General features: G+C 38.7%; 1 protein-coding gene across 2 annotated transcripts in view; it reads left to right on the top strand.

The window, feature by feature from the left end:
- PHF20 (PHD finger protein 20) overlaps positions 1-23,376 on the top strand; it is a 132,120-nt gene that overhangs the window by 76,679 nt on the left and 32,065 nt on the right. For both annotated transcript variants that reach the window (XM_032420193.1, XM_032420194.1), the window contains 4 exons: positions 1,940-2,053; positions 2,745-2,933; positions 3,472-3,651; positions 23,092-23,370. In XM_032420193.1, coding sequence (XP_032276084.1) covers positions 1,940-2,053; positions 2,745-2,933; positions 3,472-3,651; positions 23,092-23,370 — 762 coding nt within the window. The remainder of the gene's footprint in view (positions 1-1,939; positions 2,054-2,744; positions 2,934-3,471; positions 3,652-23,091; positions 23,371-23,376) is intronic.

The raw sequence follows: 23,376 nt of genomic DNA, 5'->3' as shown, positions 1-23,376 counted from the left end.
TTTGTGTAGTCAGCCCTGGTTTGTATGTGGTATCAAAGAGAAGAATGCTTACCAAATATCTTCTATGTAGTTCAAATCTCCTTTAAAAATTGCTTGGAAAAAATTCATTGACCCAGTGCAGCGTTGAGCTCTCTAAAGTTTACAGATTTGATTGGAACAGGATCTGAGCTATTTAGGGAGGGTTGTTTGTATTTGTGTTTAATTTGGAATGTGTATGATTTCCAAGTTCTCACCACTTGGAACAAAATAACGTTGGCACATTGGGAAGATTGAACACAGCCGAGGAGTTCAGCATACTCATTAGGTTTGCCTCCTCAGAGCTCAGCCCTGTCTCTTCTTGGGCCTTTCGACATGGCCGATCTGAAGCTACTGGTCTTCAGTGAGTCTTCTTCCCCATTGCCCAAACCCCCGGCCCTCTGCGGGCCACCTCCCCAACTCTTTCCCCCTTTCTCCTTCTCTCTCCTTTCAGCCTTCGTCAGACCCCTTAGCCCTGCCTTACCCCCAAGCTTCCTAGTTTCATTTCTTTTGTTTTTTCTTCTGCCTGTTTTTTGGATTCTCATCTTTCATGATTGGGGAGAGCTTCTTAAATGTTGGATTTAAAAATAAAGAGTGAATACTCTCCAAGAGTTTAGTGTCTGCACTGCTAAATTATGTCAGAGCTGGATTTGTTGGGATCAGCAGCCTTGCCTGGAACACTATCAAATAGCATAGTCTCCTGAGATTTTTCTGGAATTGTTATTAAGAGGTTATAAATGTTGACATTCTTTTTGGTCCCTCATAACTAGGACCAGTGCCAAGCTAACTAATTTAACAAGTAGAGATTGAAAACAGTATTCAAACTATAGTCCCAGGTACGCATCTTAGGAATTAGCCTGAATGGTGGATTTCCTGAGTATTGGATAAGTCAAGTTTTGATGAGGAGATTTGATGGTGATAAAAATGACTTTTTTTTATTGCCCTTGCACCTTCATATTTTATAGTAGTCATGTTGGGGGTGCATAGGTGGCTCAGTCAGTTAAGTGTCTGCCTTTGGCTCAAGTCATGATCCTCGGGTCCTGGATTAAAAGCCGCATTGGGCTCCCTGCTTCTCCCTCTCTGTCTATTCCCGCCCCCCCCCGCCCCCCCGCCCTGTGCTCACTCTCTCCCTTGCTCTCTCAAATAAATAAATAAAATCTTTTTTAAAAAAGGGAGGTGGGGAGGATAAGGAGGGGGAGAAACAGACTCCCCGCTGAGCAGGGAGCCTGAAGCAGGGCTGGATCCCAGGACTGCACTCTGAGACATTGACCTGAACCAAAGGCAGACACTTAACCGACTGAGCCACCCATTGTTTAAAAGAGAGGATTTAGAAGAGAAATGTATGCAGAGGGGCGCCTAGGTGGCTCAGTCGTTGAGCGTCTGCCTTCGGCTCAGGTCATGATCCCAGGGTCCTGGGATCAAGCCCCGCATCGGGCTCCCTGCTTCGTGGGGAACCTGCTTCTCCCTCTCCCACTCCCCCTGCTTGTGTTCCCTCTCTCGCTGTGTCTCTCTCTGTCAAATAAATAAAATCTTTAAAAAAAAAAAAAAAAGAAGTGTATGCAGAGCTAGGTCATAGGAGAAACCAAAAAAAGAGATGAAGGAAGGGGTGCCTGTTTGGCTCAGTTGGTAGAACATGTGACTCTTGATGTTGTGGTCGTGAGTTTGTGTCCCACACTGGGTGTAGAGATTACTTAAATAAATCTTTAAAAAAAAGAGAAAGAGATGAAGGAGGTCAGTCTACAGGGTGTCAGCATCTCATATTTAAGGAAGTAGTTTCTCACCCATTACACTTTTATTTTCTTATTAGCCCTTTGGGGGTCTGTTTATTATATGTGTGTGTGTGTGTTTTATTTATATATAATCAGGAGGATTGGGCATGAAGAAATTGCATAACTTCTTTTGTGTCGTTTTATATACACTGTAGCTGTGGATTCGAACTCTCAAACTTTGCAACCGATAACATTGGAATTGAGAAGGCGGAAAATATCAAAAGGAAGTGAAGTCCCGTTAAAACGTCCCCGGCTTGACAAAAATTCATGTGAGTCTCCGGTTTGTGTATGTGTGTGTCTAGAACTTGATGTTCATTGGGTTAACCTGCTCTGTATTCATGTTGTTTCCTACTCCGTATATATAGGCTCTAATGCTGTTTTTGGTCACAGGAGCTAATGTGGATGGTTTGGGTTGGATAAGAAGGAGTTTTGCTTAAAGAAGAATAAATCCCAAAGCACAAACTATATATTAATGTTGGATTCAGTGGTGTCATCTTTATACCCATAAACTACATTTCCATTGGAAATTTAATGGCTTAGGAAGGGATGGATTTCATATGTTGAGTAAAACCTTAAAAATGCTATTGATTTAAAAAAAGTACTTTGGCTCCAAAAACGACTTGTGATTTTTCTAAGGCTTTATAAACCTTTATTGACTTTAAAAATTAGTCCATAGACTTTTAAGTTGGGAAGCCCCAAAATAGAACTTAGATGTCAAGATTGGGGTATGACCTTAAAACATATTTTTCAGACCATGAATAAGGATGATTCTATCCTGGAAGAGAGACTGCCTTTATTTAAAACTATAAATTAAGAAAGGATATTTCCTTTTATCACTGGTCTAATATTCTAGAAGTCTCTCTAAAGCCCTTAGAGAGGTAACCAGCCCAGAAATCTGTAATAGCAGAGTTATTTCTTCTTAATTGGGTTCTTGACCATAACCCTCTTAATGGTTTGTAGCCCAGGAAAAGTCAAAAACCTATTCGGAAAACACTGACAAAGATTTATCGAGGAGACGGTCCTCCAGGCTGTCCACTAATGGGACACATGAGATCCTAGATCCTGACTTGGTTGTATCAGATTTGGTTGATACGGTTAATACTGATCCTCTGCAAAACACATCATCCAGTAACAAGGAATCTGAAGAAGGTGAGTCGGAGTGTGTTCTAGAATTGTCTTGCCAGCTTGTCTGTCTAGTGAGAACCAATCTAAATCATTGTATACTATCTCCACAAGTTTTAGATAGTGTTGAAATTAAATTTGTAAATGGGTTGCAGGGTTTCTTATACCATTCTTCACTGGTGATTCAGTAGACAAACTGTACACGTTTGTGATTGGTTTTACTTAAATATTTCTGAATGTTGGGTTGGAGGTATAGTGCTTAACAAATCCTGTCCCTCTCTCTGTTTCTGGTGCCATCTCGCTCTAGTGCTTCTGCCTTTTTGTCAGCACTTCAGAAAATCCTCTGTTTACTTTGGTCTCTTATTGGCCTTTTTCTTTGAGATGCTCACAGCTCTGGCTGTTATGTGCTGGAAACTGTGAATGTGTTCTTGTATGCTGTGAGGTGAATGGCTTCCTCTAAAAAGTCCCTGGATATCTTAGTCGGCTGTGGGACTTTTGGTTGGTTATATATCTGTATATGTTCCCTGGGCTTTCTTTTTTTTTTTCTTTTCTTTTTTTCTTCTAGGTCAGTTGAAATCTCCTTTGGAAGCTGACCAGGTCTCATCGGCACTGACTTGCCACTCCTTTGGTGATGGATTGGAGGCTGCAGGCTTGGAGTTGAACTGCAAGTCAATGGGAGAAAACAGTATGAAGACGGAACCGGCTTCTCCTCTTGCTGAGTTACAAGAGATTTCTACTGTGGCAGGTTCCTATTTAGTGTTAACTTAATTGTCTTCTTTTTTTAAGATTTTTATTTATTTATTTGACAGAGAGAGACACAGCGAGAGAGGGGAACACAAGCAGGGGGAGCAGGAGAGGGAGAAGCAGGCTTCCTGCTGAGCAGGGAGCCCGATGTGGGGCTCGATCCCAGAACCCTGGGATCATGACCTGAGCTGAAGGCAGACGCTTAACGACTGAGCCACCCAGGCGCCCCAACTTAATTGTCTTCTATATATACTTTTGCTTCTGCTTTGATGGTGAATTAAAAAAAATGGTCTTTTCTATGATGTTTTTTCACCTTATTAATATTTTCTTACCATTTTAATGCTATATCCTTTTCATATCCAATATTTTTGATATTGCTAATTTGTGTCCCCTCTCTTTTGATTAGTATAGATTTACCAATTTTGTTGATGGTTTCAAAGAACCAATGTTTTACTTTAATTTTCTCTATTTGTCTTTTTAAAATGCCATTGATTTCTGTTGTTTTCTTATCTTTTTTTTAAAATTTCTGTTCTGATCTTATTTTCTTCCTTGACATTTTTCTAGAAACTTAGATCATTGGGAAAAAAAACACAAAAAACCAAAAACTTAGGTCATTAGTTTTAGATCTTCTTTTCTAGTATTAGCATTTAAAATTACAAATTTCCCATTAAGCACTGCTTTAGCTACATGCTGCAAATTTTGATGTGTTGTATTTTCAGTTTCGTTCAATTTAAGATATATTGTGATTTATTTGTTGATAATGGGTTAACTTTGAAGTGTGTTGTTTCATTTCCAAGTTTTGGGGTTTTTAGAAGGACTTTATTGTTACTGATTTGTAATGTAATTCCATTGTGGTCCGAGAGCATACTTTATAGGATTTCAGTCTTTTAAAATTTGTTGGGACTTAATTTTATGGCCCAGCATATGATCTGTCTTGGTGAATGCTCCATATACACTTGAAAAAAAAAATGTGTGTTCTGCCATTATATATCTGTTCTGTATCTGTCAATTAGGTCAAGGTGATTGATGGTGTTTTTCTGACATTTATCTCCACTGATTTTGTTTTTTTGTCTAATTCTATCAATTTCCAAGGGAGGGATGTTAAAAATCTCTAACCATGATTGTGGATTTGTCTATTTCTCCAATGAATTCTGTCAGTTTTGCTTCATGTATTTTGAAGTTTTGTTATTAGGGGCATACACATTTATAATTGTTATGCCCTCTTGGTGAATTGTTCCCTTTATAATGTGAGATATCATGCTATTTTTGGTAATAGACTTTGACTTGAAGTCTGCTTTATCTGATACTAGTACAGATACTTTTGCTTTCTGTATGCATGGTGTCTCTATTGCTATCCTTTTCTTTCAACATAACTATGTCTTTAAATTCAAAGTGTGTCTTTTATAGATGTGTCTTTTATAGATAGTATATACCTATTTGGGTTTTGGTTTTAACTGCAATGTGTAGTTTGTTTACATTAAATGTAATTATTGATACAGTTGCTTTTAGATCTACCACTTTGCTTTTTGTTTCCTGTTTATCCTGTGTTTTGTTCTTTTCCACCTTTCCTGTTTTTTAGGTTAATTGAATTTTTTTTCAAATTTCATTTTAATTTAGCTATTAGCTATTAGCTATACTTCTTAGCATTTGTTTTAGAGGTTACTGTAGGGATTATGATATGTATCCTTAACTTTCACAGTTTACTTTTAATATTGAACCACTTTATATAAAATGTGTGGTCTATTAATCTTTCCCCCTTTCATGCTCTACCTGTCTCATGATATATCTATATATGCTATAAAATAATTTTTGCTCTTAATAACTATGTATTATAAAGATGAAGAAGACAAAAGAGGCTTATTTATGCACATATGTACCATTTCCACTTCTTCATACCTTCCTGATATTTCTTCCCAGCCTTAAAATTTTCCTGTAGTTTTTCTTGTAGTGCAGGTTTCCTGGTGACAAATTCTCTTGGTTTTTGTTTTTCTGAATGACTTTAACTTTCAAACTTGAAGGATATTTCCACTGGGTATAGAATGTGGGGTTTACAGTTTTTTTGTTTTGTTTTGTTTTTAAGCACTGTAAAGGTGTTGTTCATGGTCCTTTGGCCTCTGTTTCTGAAGAGAAGTTAGTGATCATTCATATCATTGTTTCTCTGTGTACAATGTGTTTTCCTTTTGGTTGCTTTTTTTTTTTTTTTTAAGATTTTATTTATTTATTTGACAGAGAGAGACACAGCGGGAGTGGGAGAGGGAGAAGCAGGCCTCCCGCTGAGCAGGGAGCCCAATGTGGGGCTTGATCCCAGGACCCTGGGATCATGACCTGAGCCGAAGGCAGCCGATTAACGACTGCGCCACCCAGGCGCCCCCCTTTTGGTTGCTTTTAAGATTTTTCTCTTTATCATTGCTTTTTAGCAGTTTGACTATGATTTTTTTTTTTTAAGATTTTATTTATTTATTTGACAGAGAGTCAGGAACACAAGTAGGGGGAGAGGAGAAGCAGGCCTCCCCCTGACCAGGGAGCCCAATGCAGGGCTTGATCCCAGGACTCTGGGATCATGACCTGAGCCGACGGCAGACGCTCAATGGCTGAGCCACCCAGGCACCCCTATGATGTATTTTTTTTTAACCTATTTGAGAGTCACTGAGCTTGAATTTGAAAATTAATGTTTTTTTTATCAAATTTCAACCATTATTTCTGTGAATATTTTTTTTCTATCCCATTCTCTCTGTTTCTGTCTTCCTTTATTGGTGATTCACATTAGAATTAGTTTAGAGCTTTTGATACTGGGCCACAGGTCACTGGGACATAGTGACTTTTTCTTTTCTTTTTCCCCCTTTTCCCCCTCTTTTTCAAATTGAATAATTTCTATTTTCCAAATTCTTTCTTCTCTCGATTCCAATCTGCTGTTAAGCCCATCCAGTGAATTTTTTATTTCTGATGTTTTAATTTTTATTATTTATTTATTTAGGTTTTTATTTAAAAAAATTTTTTTTCAAGATTTTATTTATTTGACAGAGAGAGAGAGAGAGAGAAAACGAGCACAAGTATGGGGAGCAGGAGCGGGAGTGGGAGAGGGAGAAGCAGGCTCCCTGCAGGGCTCGATCCCAGGACCCTGGGATCATGACCCAAGCCGAAGACAGACGCTTAACCAACTGAGCCACCCAGGCACTCCATTTCTGATGTTTTTTTAGTTCCAGAGTTCCCGTTTTCCTCTAGCTTCTCTGCTGAGATCTTGGAGTCTGTAAATTCGTTATGAGTGTAGTTTTAATAGTTGCTTTAAAGCCCCTGTCTACCAAGTTCAACATCTAGATTATCTTGAAGTTAATCTCCATTGATTGAGTTTTTTTTCCTCCTGCCTGCAGATCACATTTTCCCTTTTCTTCAGACGTCTAATATTTTGTATTGCATCCTGTACACGGTGTCTGCTATGTTGTCGAGCTTGAATTATATTATGTTCCTCCAAAGAATGCTGATTTCTTTGTTCAAAAGGGCAATTAATTTGGCTTAACTCAAATTCCAAATTTTTTTCCTCTGCAGTGGGCAGCAGCTGAAATCTCTGCTCAATTCTTTTAACTTTTGTTGGGCTGCTTGAAACTGTACATTCAAAGATCAGCCAGAAATTTAGGCAGAGTTTATATGAAGAAATTGAGGCCACCCTTTGGTGGCTTTCCTTTTTAGGACTTTCTCCCTCATTTTCTAGCTGTTGTAGTTGCCCTGAACTTTGTCTTTTATATCTTCAACCAGTAAGACTTAAGTTTCTTACTTGAGTTTTAGCTACCTGGTGTTACTGACTGGAGCCTGCCTTTAGGTGAAAAGCCTTAAAATATGGGAAACTTATTTAGTGCTGTTCTCTTATTCCAATTATCCAACTCTTGTTTCTGCGGGCTTTTTGTTACTCTTTAGTGCCTTTTCATATTTGTTTTTTAATATTTTTTTGTAGTTTATAATGGTTGTATGCAAAAGGGATGTTCGACTATGAGCTTTTCTAACATGACTGAAAGAGAAAATGTTATGGTAATAGGCAGCCTAGGAAGTTGTACACATTCATGACTACACTGAGGGATTTTTTCTTTTAAGTAGTGATAGCTTGTTGCATTAATAGCTACTTGGATGTAACATTTCGATAATGTTATATTTGTGGTAAATGTTCAGAGTCCAGGATGGTGCTGACCATGAATAAATCTTGATCTTTGCCTTTTACAGTGAAGAACATCTAAGCCACTTTTTTTGTGTGTATGTGTATTTTTTATTTTCCTTTTTAAAAAGTACTATAAAAATACTGATCATAAAAATGTCTATATAGAGGCTTTAGGAGTTAAAGTGAGAAGTGTCTTCTATCTTGCTCCTTTTCCCTTGGGTAAACCTCTTATTGTTTGTTATTTTTCCAGATCCTTTTCTATATGTTTACCATAGGTAGGGAAGCAATTAAGATTTAAATGTAATTGGTTTAATTCTAGCCTTATTGTTCTCTTGCTTTTGTAGTCTTCTGGAGATCTATCTTTGTCAGTACACTTGTTTCTTTTTTTTTTTTAAGATTTTATTTATATATTTGACACAGAGAGAGCACAAGCAGGGGGAGCAGCAGGCAGAGGGAGAGGGAGAACCAGGCTCCCTGCTAAGGAAGGAGCCCGATGCAGGACTCGATCCCAGGACCCTGGGATCATGACCTGAGCCGAAGGCAGTGGTTTAACCAGCTGAGCCACCCAGGCGCCCCTTGTTTCATTCTTTTTAATGATTGAATATTAGGGTCTTGTAAGAATGTTCCATCACATATTTAACCATTTCCCTTTTGATGGACATTTAGAGGGTTTCTGAGCAATCAGTGTTTCAAACAATGATGCAGTGGTATTCCTTGAATATATATTTTTGACCACTTGGTGAATAGCCCTTTGGGATAACTTTCTTTGAGTATTGCTGGATTTAAGGGAATGCACATTTTAAATTGCATCTACAAATTACCCTCCAAAAAGACCATTCCACTTAATATTTTGACTAAGAGTATGGTAGAGTATATTTTCCCTTACATTCTTGCCATCTATGGATATTATTCATCTTTTAAATTTTCTCAAATTTGTGTTAACATTGGAAACAAGACTTCATTTTTTAAGTTCTGTGGTTTTTTTAAATGAGATTGAACATTTTTTATGTGTTTATTGAATATTTTTATCTATTTTTCTGTGAATTTTCTTTGCTCACTTCCTATTGGGTTGTTCTTATTATTGATTTGCACAATAAGGTTTTCTTTGTACATTATGGATATTGATCCTTTGTCTTTTATATAAATTGTACTTTATTTTCTCTTGGTCTTTCCACTTGTCTTTTACTTTTATTTATTGTAATTTATAACACTGAAATTAATTAATTTCCTTCAGTATTTAGAAAATAGAGTTATGATCATAATATGCATATAATCAATATTATTACATATGTATTTTACCATATTTAAAAAATCACATTAATTATTGTATAAGCCACCCTTTAAAATTTTTCATGAAAGCCAGTGTTTTCCACTGATAGCTCATACCCCAAAGTTCTTGATCCACATTCATCTTTAAAAATTTCTTTATTTTGTAGTGTTTGACTTATCATGAATTGAAAAGAGTAGAATAAGGGAGAAAGGAATTAAGTGTAGGTAAATTTTGGCATTTCCTAGATGTTTGTGATGGCCTAAGGGCTTGCAGGGTAGCCTTCTTCTGGACTACGGCAGACATAACGAGGGGAAGACATAGCCTCTTGGAAAATTTAGCCAGAAATGAGCTGTAGAATCAAATCTCATGAGATCCTATTGATGACATGGTTCTAGACCTGGGAAGTGTTCCTTTGGTAAATATGGGTCATCTGTAACCTTCTCCCTTTCCAGTGTGTGGAGAGTATGGGCTCTGTTATTCTCAAAATAAAACTTATGTACGTATGAGCCCGGAGGAAGAATGAAGCTTGAGGAGATTTGTGGGTTGCCCATTGTTCCCTGGAGAAGAATATGCTGAGACTTTCTTTTAGTGAGAATCTTGGGGAAATAGTAAAGGTTAAATGAGATTTTGCTAACAAGCTTCGATTGCACATATTTTTTTACTCAGTTGAAATACCTTCTGAACCTGCTAAGTACCAGGCACTGTGCTAAAATAAGTAGTATTGTTGATACAAGATCAGTAAGACTTAATGGCTACCTGAAGACCATCCTAACTTAGGAGACATGCGTGACATTTAAGCTAAATCTTTTCTTTTTTTAATTTAAATTCAATTAGCCAATACATAGTACATCATTAATTTCAGATGTAGTGTTCAACAGTTTTTTTTTTTTTTAAAGATTGTATTTATTTATTTGACAGAGACACAGCGAGAGAGGGAACACAAGCAGGGGGAGAGGGAGAGGGAGAAGCAGACTTCCCGCAGAGCAGGGAGCCCGACGTGGGGCTCGATCCCAGGACCCCAGGATCACGACCTGAGCCGAAGGCAGACGCTTAACGACTAAGCCACCCAGGCGCCCTGTGTTCAACAGTTTTTAAGCTGAATCTTGATGGATGAATAGTACTGTCCCATGAGTGATAGATGGGGTCTGGGTATTCCAGCAGAGGGAACCACATAAGCAAAGGTGTAACACGTTTCCTATTATGTTACTTCATTGACGAGAAGGTAGTCAATTGAATATTTGATGATTCTGTATTTTGACACTACATACTTGTGACTTTATTTAATTTTAGCTGTCACGAAATCTGTACATTTATATTCTCCTTTGTGTTGTACTAATTTTAAGTCGAATTTATATATTTAACAATGAATATACGATTTGAAAGTCTTTACTTTTCTTCTTGAAGGGCAGATTCCAAATATTCGGGGTACTTTAAATTATAAATAGAAAATTTGACTTTGTTAAAAAGGTGAAAGACATTTAAATTTTTTTTTAAAGATTTTATTTATTTATTTGACAGAGAGACATAGCGAGAGAGCGAACACAAGCAGGGGGAGTGGGAGAGGGAGAAGAAGGCTTCCTGCTGAGCAGGGAGCCCGATACGGGGCTTGATCCCAGGATCCTGGATCATGACCTGAGCCGAAGGCAGTCGCCCAACCACTGAGCCACCCAGGTGCCCCTAAATGGTTTTGTTTTTAACAGGACCATTTATAAGACTGACACCATAATGAGTATATGTCATCAGAATTGCATACTTTTATTTATTTATTTATTTTTAAAGAGTTTGTTTATTTATCTGACATAGAGCACAAGCAGAGGGAGAAGCAGGCTCCCCACTGAGCAGAGAGTCTGATGTGGGGTTTGATTCCAGGACCCTGGGATTGTGACCTGAGCCGAAGGCAGACGCTTATCCAACTGAGCCACCCAGGCGCCCTTTATTATTATTTTTTTTAATGTAGGCTCCATGCCCAGAATGGAGCCCAACGTGGGGCTTGAACTCATGACCATGAGATCAAGACCTGAGCTGAGATCAAGAGTCAGACACTTAACTGACTGACTAGTTGGGTGCCTCCCCCACCCCTTTTTCTTAAGTAGGTCTCACGTTCAATGTGGAGCCCAATGTGGGGCTTGAACTCATGACCCCAAGATCAAGAGTTGGATGCATAACTGAGCTGCCCAGATGCCTGTTTGGCGGGCGGGTGGGGGAGTGTCCTTGACCACATGCTATGTGGTTAACATAAGTGGTATAGCAGAGCAGCATTTTGAAAATAGTAAACTAAAAGTATTCAAATATTCACTCCTGGCTCCTCCATGGTGCCTTTAGGTTGGTCTTTTGTCCCACTGGGTCTAGAGTGTTGTGCCTTAGCCTTGTGGCCTTTTCTTGGGTGTAAATGATTTCCCTTTTCTTGCTGAGCCTTCTGTCAGGGGTAGCACTCCTCTCCTCCCAACCTACTTTTCTGTCATGTGGGAGAAATGGACTTGATGTTCAAATGAGGTGGAAATTTAATCTCAGAACCTGGTTGTCTGTTTTGGTGTGGAGAGCTCTAGATGACAGCCATGTTCCTTATAATTTAGAAGACTAAGCTCTTAAATTATATTGTCTTGAGGGTGGTGTTATGTTAGACATCGCTTGAAATTGGGAATGAATTGTTCCTACATCACCAAGAAATATGCTGTGCAGATAAGAGGAGTGAGGAGACTAGGCTAGAGGCTAAATCCAGTGCCTGTTTTATTTACTTATTTATTTATTTATTATTTTATTTTATTATTTTTAAAAAAGATTTATTCATTTATTTGACAGAGCGCGCACGCGCAAGCACGGAGTGCAGCAGGCAGAGGGAGAGGGAGAAGCAGGCTCCCTGAGGAGCAGGGAGCCCAACTCGGGGCTCGATCCCAGGACCCTGAGATCGTGACCTGAGCCGAAGGCAGACGCTTAACCGACTGAGCCACCCAGGCACCCCTATTTTAAGATTTTAAAATTTATTCATTTGAGAGAGAGAGAGCATGAGCAAGGAGTGGGGGAGAGAAGCAGACTCCCCCTGAGCAGGGAGTCTCACGTGGGGCTTGACCTCAGGACCCTGAGATCATGACCTGAGCCAAAGGCAGATGCTTAGCCAACTGAGCCACCCAGGCGCCCCCTCCAGTGCCTGTTTTAAAGTTTACACATTTGGGGGGGGGTTTAAGTTCTTTCCAAAAGACACACATACAATTTCTGTAAGATTTTATGTCTTCTTTTGCTTCTTCAAGTTACACAGAGGATCTTCTGGGGAATAATTTTGAAACCACTGCAACTAACTAAGTACTTGCCCATTTTTCTAAGAGGTTATAGCAATGGTAGAGGTCAGATTACCTTGAGTTTGAACTAGGAAGAATTAGTGCTCTGGGCTATTTGCTTTGATTACTTAGAAGCCAGAGGAGAATACTGTTGAAATTCTTCTACTTGGGCAGGCCATTTGTTTATGTTGTAAAATAAAATTATTAGTGTAGATGTCCTTAGAAGTTCAGAGAGCTCAGATTATTCTCTAAATCTGGGCCCAACCTATTTGGTCATTCACAGGTTACAGGTCATTCACAGCTTTTAGAAAATGCGCTGTAGTCCATTCATTCGTTGTAGTCAACAAATGTGTAGTGCCATCTAAGTGTCAGACTATTCTAAGCTCTCTCATTTGTGAATATTCTACATGAACCACAGAATAAATAAGAGAGAAGACCTAATAGAAGTACAGGCTTATTCAGTTTTTTGCTTTTTGTTTTTTTTTTTAAACTGTGTACCCTTTAGAAATGGGACATTTTGCTGCGTGGTTTAGATCAGTGATTCTAACCCACAGAGTCTTGATATGTTGTCAGTTATAAAATGAATAGGAAATTATTTGTCACTAAAATACTGAATGTTTACAAATGACTTACTTGTAAATTAACCAGGTATGTTTTAGAGTAATGCCTATAATAGTTTTTGCAAATGATTTATTTTAAAATTAATCAGGTCCATTTTAGTGTAATACCTACAGTAGTTTAGCTTTCATGTACTTGTGTTCTCTGTTTTCTTGAGTAGAAGAGTCATAGGGTTATAGCCATTGTAGTTTGGGAAGTTATAAGTGTCTATGGTTTGCCATCAGGCATGTACTGGTGGAGAATTGCTTGAGAATTCATTGCTCTAGGGTTAGAGAAATGAATGAGACATCTGGTCAATGCTCTAGGTCTTTCTGTCTAGGGGAACTGATAAGACTGCAGTTGCCTGTAATATAAAAGTAATAAATACTTAAAACCATGGGAGAGAATACTGACAGTAATAATGTGTGCTTGCCGCATGAAAGTTGAACTCAGGACTCACTTATTGAGCCCTTACTATATGCCCAGGAGCTCTGCTGACTGTTAAGTATACAGTGATGAATGGGGCACTCTTGGTTTTAGTGTTCATTAAATGCTATTTGGATCTGATTCTGGGAGAGAGGTGATATTTAGGTTGGTGGTTTGGGGGCAGGGGTGGAAGAAGGTGGTACTTTCACAGGGCCTTGAAGGATGAGTAGCAATTAGGCATTTGGAGATGGAGCAACATCAACAGCATAATCATAGAGTCTTCGGAGACTGTTAGGTGTGCTTTCTGACTTAATTGCAGGCTTTCTGAACTGGGTTAAGGTTGAGTAGGTACATTGCTGCCAAACTGAGGTCAGCTGCTTTGAAGAGTTGATGGGGATTACTGACAATGCTTGGTTCTCAGATGGGGATAGCCCTGAAGTGTTCACCTGGATCTCTCGGTTGGTAAGGTTGCTTTCCTCCTACTTAGCTATTATTCTTTGGCCTTAAGGTATTTTAAAGTATTTTTTCTGAATTGTTTGAAAATAAATTGTGGACTTCTACTCCTAAATACTTTGTTGTATATTTCTTACATTATATTACCATAATATAATTATCAAAATCAGGACCTTATTCAAAGTTCACCAAAGATTTTGTTGGTACCTTTTACCTTATTTATGGAAGTGATCTTGTCTTCATTCAGTATACTCTTTTTGGTAACTTGCTTTTTTATGTTGATAAATTTGAAAAGAAATCCAGAAAAATACAAGAATAATAAAACCAACATTCATGTCTCCCACTGCCTGGAACTGTTGGTATTTGTTCATGCATGCCACAGGTCCTTACACTGGCCTGCAGTGGCCCTGCTTCTTCTGGCTACCTATTACCTCTCCTCACTCTCTTTGCTGCTTGACTCTACTCCAGCCACATGGCCTGCTTGCTATCTTGTAGACACAGCGGGTGTGCTCTTACCTGTGGGCTTTCATTTGGCACATTTATTGAATACCTTTTATACCTGACCAGAGCAAATAGATCCATTGGAAGACTTGTTTCATCAGTTAAGTAGTGGGTGATATTTAATTAACTGGGTCATTCATTCAATTACTTCAAGTAATTCAAGTCAATTACTTGAGCACTTCTTATTTACCAAAACTTTGAGGGGGAGAAAGGAAAGCTGGAAAAGATTAGGAAAACACAGAAAGTTGAATAACTGATCTCTTTGACCTCAGGAGGCATGTACTTATAAGAATGGATAGTCTTGGACACCTCCAGTTGATAAATGGGGAATTGCATTATTGATTGATTACCCAGCTTAAATATTTCTAGATCTGCCATAGTGTTGGCAACTCTTCAAAAAAAAATTTCATGTAAGTCCTATTTTTTGATGCAGTGATTCTTTTTTCTAAGATTCCTGTTGGATATGGGGATATAAAAAATCAACATGTATGACCAAATAAAGAATGCTTTGAAAATTAATGTGAAAAGGTAGTTCAGTATGTTTTCTAAGATGTTTAAAGTTAAATTACTTCAGTTACTCATTAGTTTTTTTCATGGAAAAACATAACATAGCAGGAACTTGATGTTGTCCCAGACTGTGGACTTAGTATCATCATTTTTGAGTAATAAGGAAACAGCAATGAAAGGTTTTTCTTAAGGTTTGATTTTTAAAGTAAAATACGATTTCTTACAATTTGAACACTAAGGCATACTAATTCTTTATGAGTATTAGTTTTTTTTTTTTTAAGATTTATTTATTTATTTATTTTAGAGACAAGTGGGTGGGGGAGGAGCAGAGGGAGAGAGAGAATTCTGAAGTAGACTTCCTGCTGAGCTTGGAGCCCATCGCGGGGTGGACCCTAAGATCATGACCCGAGCCAAAATCAACGGTTGGCCATCCAAGCGACTGAGCCAGACAGGCGCCCCAATGAGTATTAGTTCTTGATGAATTTTTTAACTCTGAATTAAGTCAGCTGGGACCTCTATTTAAAAAACTGTTTTGTAGCGGCACCTGGCTGGCTCAGTTGGTAGAGCATGCGATTCTTGGTCTCAGGGTTGTAAGTTCGAGCCCCATGTTGGGTGTAGAAATTCCTTAAAAATAAAATCTTAAAAAAATTACTTTATCGAGTCATTTTGCTGAATTTTTTCCCCTCATAAATTTCAAAACCAATGCATGCCTGGAATAATTAAAACCAAGTAAAAGAAAATAAAAAGTGAAATGTCCTCCCTTATATAGATAGCATTCTGACTCTTGAAGGAGCCATGGTACAGTTTGGTGTATGGCCTTCCATCCTTCCAGACATGGTTATGGTACATATACAAACATTTATATACAGGTATAACTTAAAAAAACATAGTAATGGAATCATATTCTTACATTATTCAGTGGCTTACAATTTTCATTTATGTATTTTTCTGTGTTAGTACATACCTCCTTTCACAATTACATATAATTTATTGTATGGGTATTCTATAATTTATTTACTGTCCCCTGCTGAAAAATCTTAAGTTATTTCTAATTTTTCACTATTCTGTTTTATAGGCAAAGAGCCTAATATTTGGCAAGAAGGACTCAGCCATAGTTGCACAGTTCCTACTGGCTGGTGATACAGGGTCTCTGACTCCCATCTTCCAACTGAGTGCCTAAAGCCATCTGATGAGATGCTGGGTGCTATATAAATTGAGACATGAACACAGTCCCTGTCTAGGGAAGTTGCACAGTATGTGAAACAGAATTCCCACAGCTCTTGAGGGCACTTGTTAAAGCAGTGTATATACTCTGAGTAAGAGGCTTAGTAGGGTGGCCAGGTTTGAAGAGGAGTGTGTGGTACAAGTGATGTCAGTACTCCAGACAGGGTGGTGCCTTTGGAATTCTTTAATTTGAGGGAGGAAGACGGGTTGATCTGGAAATGGAATGATGTTTCTGTGGTGTTTCTTTTGGAACATGGGCTTAGTGGTGAGTACAGGATGATCTAGAAAGATGGCTGGGAGAGAGATTGTTTTGTTGAGGATTCATTCACCAGGAATGTATTATGTAAGTAAGCAGGAAGGAGGGCGGTATGATCATCAGAAACATCCAGCAGGGTCCCTGGAGGCCAGGATGCTGTCGCATTAGTCACTGTTTAGTAATTCCTGTCCTGAGCTGGTACCAGTCTTGGAATTTCTAACCTGGGATGGAGTCCCGATCCAGGAAGTCTGTGTGAAGGAAGCTCTTGAACCGCAGGAGGAGGAGCCAGGGAAGCCAGTGCATGTCTAGTCAAGAGCAAAAGAGAGGTGATAGCCCCTCCAAACATGGCTCCGGCATTTGGGGCAGCTCTGCCATCTTGTGGAATAAATGCTCAGTGATTTTTTTTTTGAGGACTGAGTGCAGAGGTTTGCATCTAGGGGAAAGCCTTGGCAGGGTTGTTTTCTTCCCACTTAACTGTTCTGTGGCCTCAAAGTAGTTTTCTTGCATATATTTTTTTTCTGCATATATTAATTTTTTTTTTTATTAAATAAACTCTACCCCCAATGTAGGGCTTAAACTTACAACTCCCAAGATCAAGAGTCACATGGTCTGCTTTCAAAGCCAGCCAAGCACCCCTCTGCATATATTTTTAATAAGTTTTAAGACTGAAGTAATTTCAGACTTATAAATAGTTGGAAAAGTAGTACAAAGAATTCCTATATATCTTCAACCAGATTCTCACACTAGTTTGCAGTTTGCCATGTTTGCTTTATTATTCTTTTTTTTTTTTTTAATTATTTTTTTTAAAAGTAGGCTCCACGCTGGGCAAAGCTCGAACTCAAAACCCTGAGAACAAGACCTGAGCTAAGATTGAGATGGATGCTTAACCGACTGAGCCACCCAAGTGCCCCCCCACTTTTTTTTAAAAGATATTTTCTTTCTTTTTTTTTTTTAAGATTTATTTGTCAGAGAGAGAGAGTGCACAAGCAGGGGGAGCGGCAGGCAGAGGGAGAAGCAGGCTCCCCGCTGAGCAGGGCTTGATCCCAGGACCCGGGGAACATGACCTGAGCTGAAGGCAGACGCTTAACCTACTGAGCCACAGGCGCCCCATCATTTTTTTTTCCAAAGTAATCTCTACACCCAATGTGGGACTTGAACTCACAACCGTGAGATTCAGAGTTGCATGCTCTACTGACTGAGCCAGCCAGGTACCCCAGTTATTCCCTTTTTAAAATTAATTTTTAAAGATTTTATTTATTTAATTTGTCAAAGCGAGAGAGAGTGAGCGAGCACGAGCAGGGGGAGGGTCAGAGGGAGATGCAGTTTCCCCGCCGAGCAAGGAGCCCGACACTGGACAAGATCCCAGGCTCCTGGGACCTGAGCCGAAGGCAGACGCTTAACCGACTGAGCCACCCAGGCATCCATATTCCCTTTTTTAGAAAGTATTATTTTTGAATTGTTTGGCATAAGTTGCAGAACTTTACCCATAAATATTTCAGTGCATATTTCCTAAAAACAAGGACATTCTCTTACATTACTACAATATGATTATCAAAATCAGGACCTTATTCAGACTTCCTTAGTTGTTCTAATAATGTCCATTATAGCAAAAGTAGGAAAAACATTTTTTCCTGGTCAGGATCCAATCCAGGATGACACATTGGATTTCATTGTTTCTTTAGTCTCCTTTCATCTGAAATAATTCTAAGGTCTTTCTTTGTCTTTCATGACCTTGATATTTCTGAAGGATATGATGTCCCTCAGTTTGGTGTTTCCTGATGTATCTTCATGATTAGATTTAGGTTATCAACTTTTAGTAGAAATACCGTATAGGCAACATGTTCTTTTTAAGTGCATTCTATCAGGAGGCACATGATATCTGTCCCATTTATCGGTGATGTTAACTTTGATCACTTGGCGAAGGTAGTATCTGTTTTACTGTCAAGCTATTATTTTTCTCTTTATAATTAATAAATTTCTTGTGAGAGGATACTTTGAGGCTATGTAAATATTTTGTTTCTCCATGAAACATTCACCTACTCTTTTAGCATCTGTTGGTATTTTTTGTCTGAAACATTGTTTACTCTGATGACTGCCACATAGTGATTTCTAACTTTAATAATTTCTTTTATATTTTATTAATTTGTATTCTATTATAAGGAAGAGGTTTCCCTTCTTTCTTTCTTTCTTTGTATCCACATGGATTCATGGATTCTTTGTTCTATGGGTTACAATCTGTGTCTGTCATTTTTTTCTTTTTTAAAGATTATTTGAGAGATAGAGCATGAGCAGGGGGAAGGGCAGAGGGAGAGAGAGAATCTCAAATAGACACCCTGCTGAGCATGGGGCCCTATGCGGGTCTCTATCTCATGACACTGAGATCGTGACTGAGCCAAAATCAAGAGTTGGACGCTTAACCGACTGAGCCACACAGGCGCCCGGTGTGTCTATGGTTATTTATTTAAATACCCACATTGTCCTAGATTTGGCCAGTGGGAGCCTTTCAGACTGGTTCCTGTATCTTCTTCATTCTGTGATAACTTCTTTATATATACATTTTAAAGATTTTATTTACTTAAAAAGATTTATTTAATTTTTAAAAAGATACTATTTATTCATTTAAGAGAGAGACAGCATGCGCAAAAGCTGGGAGTGGGCAGAGGGAAAGGTAGAAGCAAACTCCCTACTGAGCAGGGAGCCCGACATAGGGCTTGATCCAAGCACCCTGGGATCGTGACCCGAGCCGAAGGCAGATGCTTAACCCACTGAACCACCAAGGTGCCCCTAAAGATTTTATTTTTAAGTAATCCCTACACCCAACTTGGGGCTCAAACTCAAAACCCTGAGATCAAAAATTACGTGCTCCACCAACTGAACCAGCCAGCCCCCGCCCCACCGTGCCTTTTTTTTTTTTTTTTTTAATGTGAACACTTCTTTACTTTCTGGCTTAAGATGTTCAAGCTCATCTTGTACTTACCCATCCTTTCAGCAAGGATTTAGAAACCCTTGGATTTCTCCAAGAAGTCCTGATTTATTTTAAGTGAAAAACTGTATTTAAACCAAGATCTGGGTGCTAGGTATGCTTGTTGCTCCTGGGGTATACATAGGAAATGTGGAAGTTCCTCTTACTGCCTGCATTTCTAGCCCAGGCTCCTCTCTAGAGATAACCCACTATCAACATCTTGATTTTCTATCTTTCTGGTTTCTTTTCTCTGCATCTAAAAAAATTTATTTACTTATTTTAAGTAATCTCTGCACCCAGTGTGGGGCTCAAACTCACAACCCTAAAATCAAGAGTTGCATGCTCCTCTGACCGAACCAGCCAGGCATCCCCCTTTCTATGTATTTTTATAATATCTTTTTTTCCCCCACCTATAACCATACATGGGGTCATATACTATGGTATGGACTGGGCAACTTTCTGTTTCACTTAGTATATCTTGAGATTATCCATATCAGTAAGTACAGAGCTACTTCATTCTTTTAAATAGCGGATTAGAATGACATAATGCAGACTTCCCATAATTTATTTAACTGTTGCTCTACTTAAGGACATTTTTTTTATTCGATGCATTTGACTAGACTTGCTATGAATATTTAAATCCATTCATGTTTCTCTTTGATTGCCTCTGTTGCTTCAGAGTTGATAAAGTTATTTCTTCACAGACCTGAAAAATGTTTTACCCATTATAGTATTGGAAATACATGTCAAAAAAGTGTTAAACTACTGGGATCACACGGCGTCACTGCTGACAAGAATACCAGCTGTATTAGGGGATGGTGCTGAGGGTACATACATAAGACAATGAGACGTGGCCCTTATCCTCTGGCTGGAGAAGTAGCAAATAACAGAATCCAGGAGTAGATCTGAAGTGCTAAAGATGAGGTGCATCAGGTAGTCATTTGTGCCAGGAGTTGATGGCATGTGGTCCCTGAGAGCCACGGCCATCTGGGCAACTTCCTGCATGTGGAGTGGGCTGAGTTTGGATAGAAGTGGACATTTGGCCAAGCCATGGAGGAATGGCAGGGAGAGGGCAAAGCCTGAGTGGAGGTATGAGCTATGAGAGCATGAAGCAGTTGTTTGGGCCAGCAGTCAGCTAGGTAGCTGCTGAGGCCTCATTATGGGTTAATGGGAGATGAGTTTGGAAAGCAGGGTGGTACTTAGATTGACATGGGCTTAGAATGTCAGGGTATGGTCAATGAGACTAAATATCACCATCATAATCCTCTAACTGTGAGGTTTGAGGTTCTGGTAATGGGTATTTAAAAAAGGGTTAAATAGGATATTATTTCTAAACCACATTTCAGAAAACATAGTTTAAAAACTTTTTTTAGTATAAAGATAATGTATATTTATCATAAAAGGGAAAGTATAAAAATATTACCCAAGTATAAAGAAAACGAGAGGGTTCTGATCCTGCTTTATATGATCTACTGCTATGTAACAATATTACCACAAACATAGTGGCTTAAGACAACACATTTATTTTCTCGTAGTTTCTGGGCACGAGGAATCCAGGCGGAGCTTAACTGGGTCCTCTGCAAGACTGCAGTCAAGGAGTTGACCAGGGCTGTGTTCTTATCTGAAAACTCTGCTGGGGAAGGATTTGCTTCCAGGCTCACATGGTTGTTGGCAACATTCAGTTTCTTGCATGTTGTCAGACTCTCAGTTACTTGTCCCTTGGGCTTCTCCATAGAGTAGCTCACAACATAGCATGTTTTCATCAAGTCTTCAAAGGAGAATACCTGCTAGTAAGGTAGATGTTAAATATTACAAATATCATCACAAAAGTTTTTTTCAAGAAAGGTGGCATACTGTCACCTTTGCTCATTCCAATAGAGGCAAGTTATAGGTCCTGCCTACACTCAAGGGGAGGGGATTACACATGGATGTGAATACCAGGAGGCAGGGATTTTTAGGAGACATTTTATATTTTCCCCTATTTTCCTCCCAAAAGTAAAGAAAACATTCCTTAGAGTTATTGTTCTTAAAAGCAAATTCAAATTCTATGGACCGTTTTTCTCTGCATACATCAACGTATAGTAGTAATTTTGGGAGAGGCAAAAGCAAAGGGTGACTCTTGAGATTTTGAGCCTTGGAGCCCAGGGGAGAGTTCTATGTTTTGCCTTGATTCCTCCAAACAAAAATCTGTTAAACATGAGGAAGAGCACATAGCATTTAAGTGATAACACCAGTAACTGCTTGGAAATACTGATTTCCATACTGTTTTCTAAAACAGGCGTAACTTGGTCCTAGTGATTTACTTTCTACCCAAAGGGTAATTCCATTAACCTTAGCTTTTGAACCAGGCTCCCTTGAGGATTTAATTTTTATATTTTCTGCCTTTTGTCTCCTAGTAACTGCTCCCTCGTTGACAAAAGACAGTAGTATCCCAGAGTAGATGATGTCACTTAGCTGGCTGGTGCCATCAGTGACATATGATCCAGATAAACTCCCATTGGGAAATACACACCTGTGTGAGACCTGGGATCTACTCAGACTGTGTGTGGCATGCTTTTCCAGCACAACCATTTGTCTATATATTCCATTTCATTTCATGTTACTTTTCTTCTCTTAACTGCATCTTACTAATTTGAAGCTCTTTCTTTATCTGTTATATAAAGTGATTTTAAAGCATTCTGCTTTGGGATGTGTATATATATGTATAATTTTTCACTTGTTTAAATTGCCCATATGATGGCATCCGTCACATCATCGAGTGTAGCAGCTTTGTTATCATACCCTAGTGCTGATTTTGAAATATAGAATATGATTTAGATTGACTTTAAATATTTTTTTATTTCTTCTGATTGTGGAATAGTATTTGAAAATGTAATCCTAATATTTACCAATGGTTCAGTATGCTTTCTGCTTCTAATGGAAATTATATCGCTGCATTAAGGAAAAATGTGATTCACTCAAGGAGGGTCTACTCAGGATATTCTTGGGTAACCTAATCAAATAGGGTAGGAGAATTTGAGTTTAAGGTGATTGCTCTCATTGGGGTGAGAGCATTGTGAAGTGAGTCTTCAATAAGCTGTTTCCAACACACATGAATTCCTTGTTGACAGCTCTATTTTTTGTCATTGATACACGATAGACTATTGCCTTCTGTTTATTTGGTTTTTTTGGGGGAGGGGGCATTTCAAACATTTTTTGTCCTTTTAAATTTGATCATTGACTCCCAAATTCTCCTCATGCCTTCAAGATCCATTTATTTGGTTGTCTTTTTTTTTTTCTGTCTCTGAGTCCCTTTGTTCAAACAAAGTACACGATAGCAAAATCTCAAAAACCTTTGTAACAGTTACATTCTCTTTGTGCAGAAACCATTGTGAGATCCCTTTGGTTTCATAGAGATCCCACCAGAATATTCCCTAGTTCTGTCCACACACACAAGTATCAGGATGGTAGTAAGTTTGAATCTGGTCCAACTCATGAGTAATAAGTGCTGGGTTGGGTCCCTGATTTTTTTGGTTTGTTTTTAAGGATTTTCCCCTATTCTTTCCCCACAGTCTACAACCTTGAGAACTTGTATGGCTGCTTAACAAACAAACAAAAAACATGTTGATCTTTTCTTTCAGAAGATGAATCATGGTTGAGTCTGTATTATTTATCCTGAAGTTGTATCCATTCTCTCCAAACAGTAATCTGGGGAGGTAATGGCTGTCTGGTGTCTCCAGCTACATATGCATTCTGCTCTTTCACTTTCTGTTGCCATGTATTAATGCATATGTTATAATAACTAGGATAAGCACAAGGGATCTTTGTTTTTGTTTGTTTTCTTTTTCAGTAACAAATACTTTTAAGAAAGCAGATGATTTTGTGACATGTAAAGCACCAGCTGTCGACCTAGATCACAAGTTCAGGTGCAAGGTTGTGGATTGTTTAAAATTTTTCCGCAAGGCCAAACTGTTACACTATCACATGAAGTATTTCCATGGGATGGAGAAGTCACCAGAGCCAGAGGAAAGCCCAGGAAAGAGGCATGTCCAAACGAGGGGCTCGTCAGTTTCGGACAAGGCCAACCAGGAGAGCCTGACCAGGAAGCGGGTCTCTGCCAGTTCCCCAAGTAAGT

The sequence above is a fragment of the Phoca vitulina genome, unplaced genomic scaffold (genome assembly GCF_004348235.1).
Source record: "Phoca vitulina isolate PV1807 unplaced genomic scaffold, GSC_HSeal_1.0 scaffold22, whole genome shotgun sequence".
NCBI lineage: Eukaryota > Metazoa > Chordata > Mammalia > Carnivora > Phocidae > Phoca > Phoca vitulina.
The sequence above is the reverse complement of the archived record's forward strand: the minus strand, read 5'-3'. Positions and strand labels throughout refer to the sequence as shown.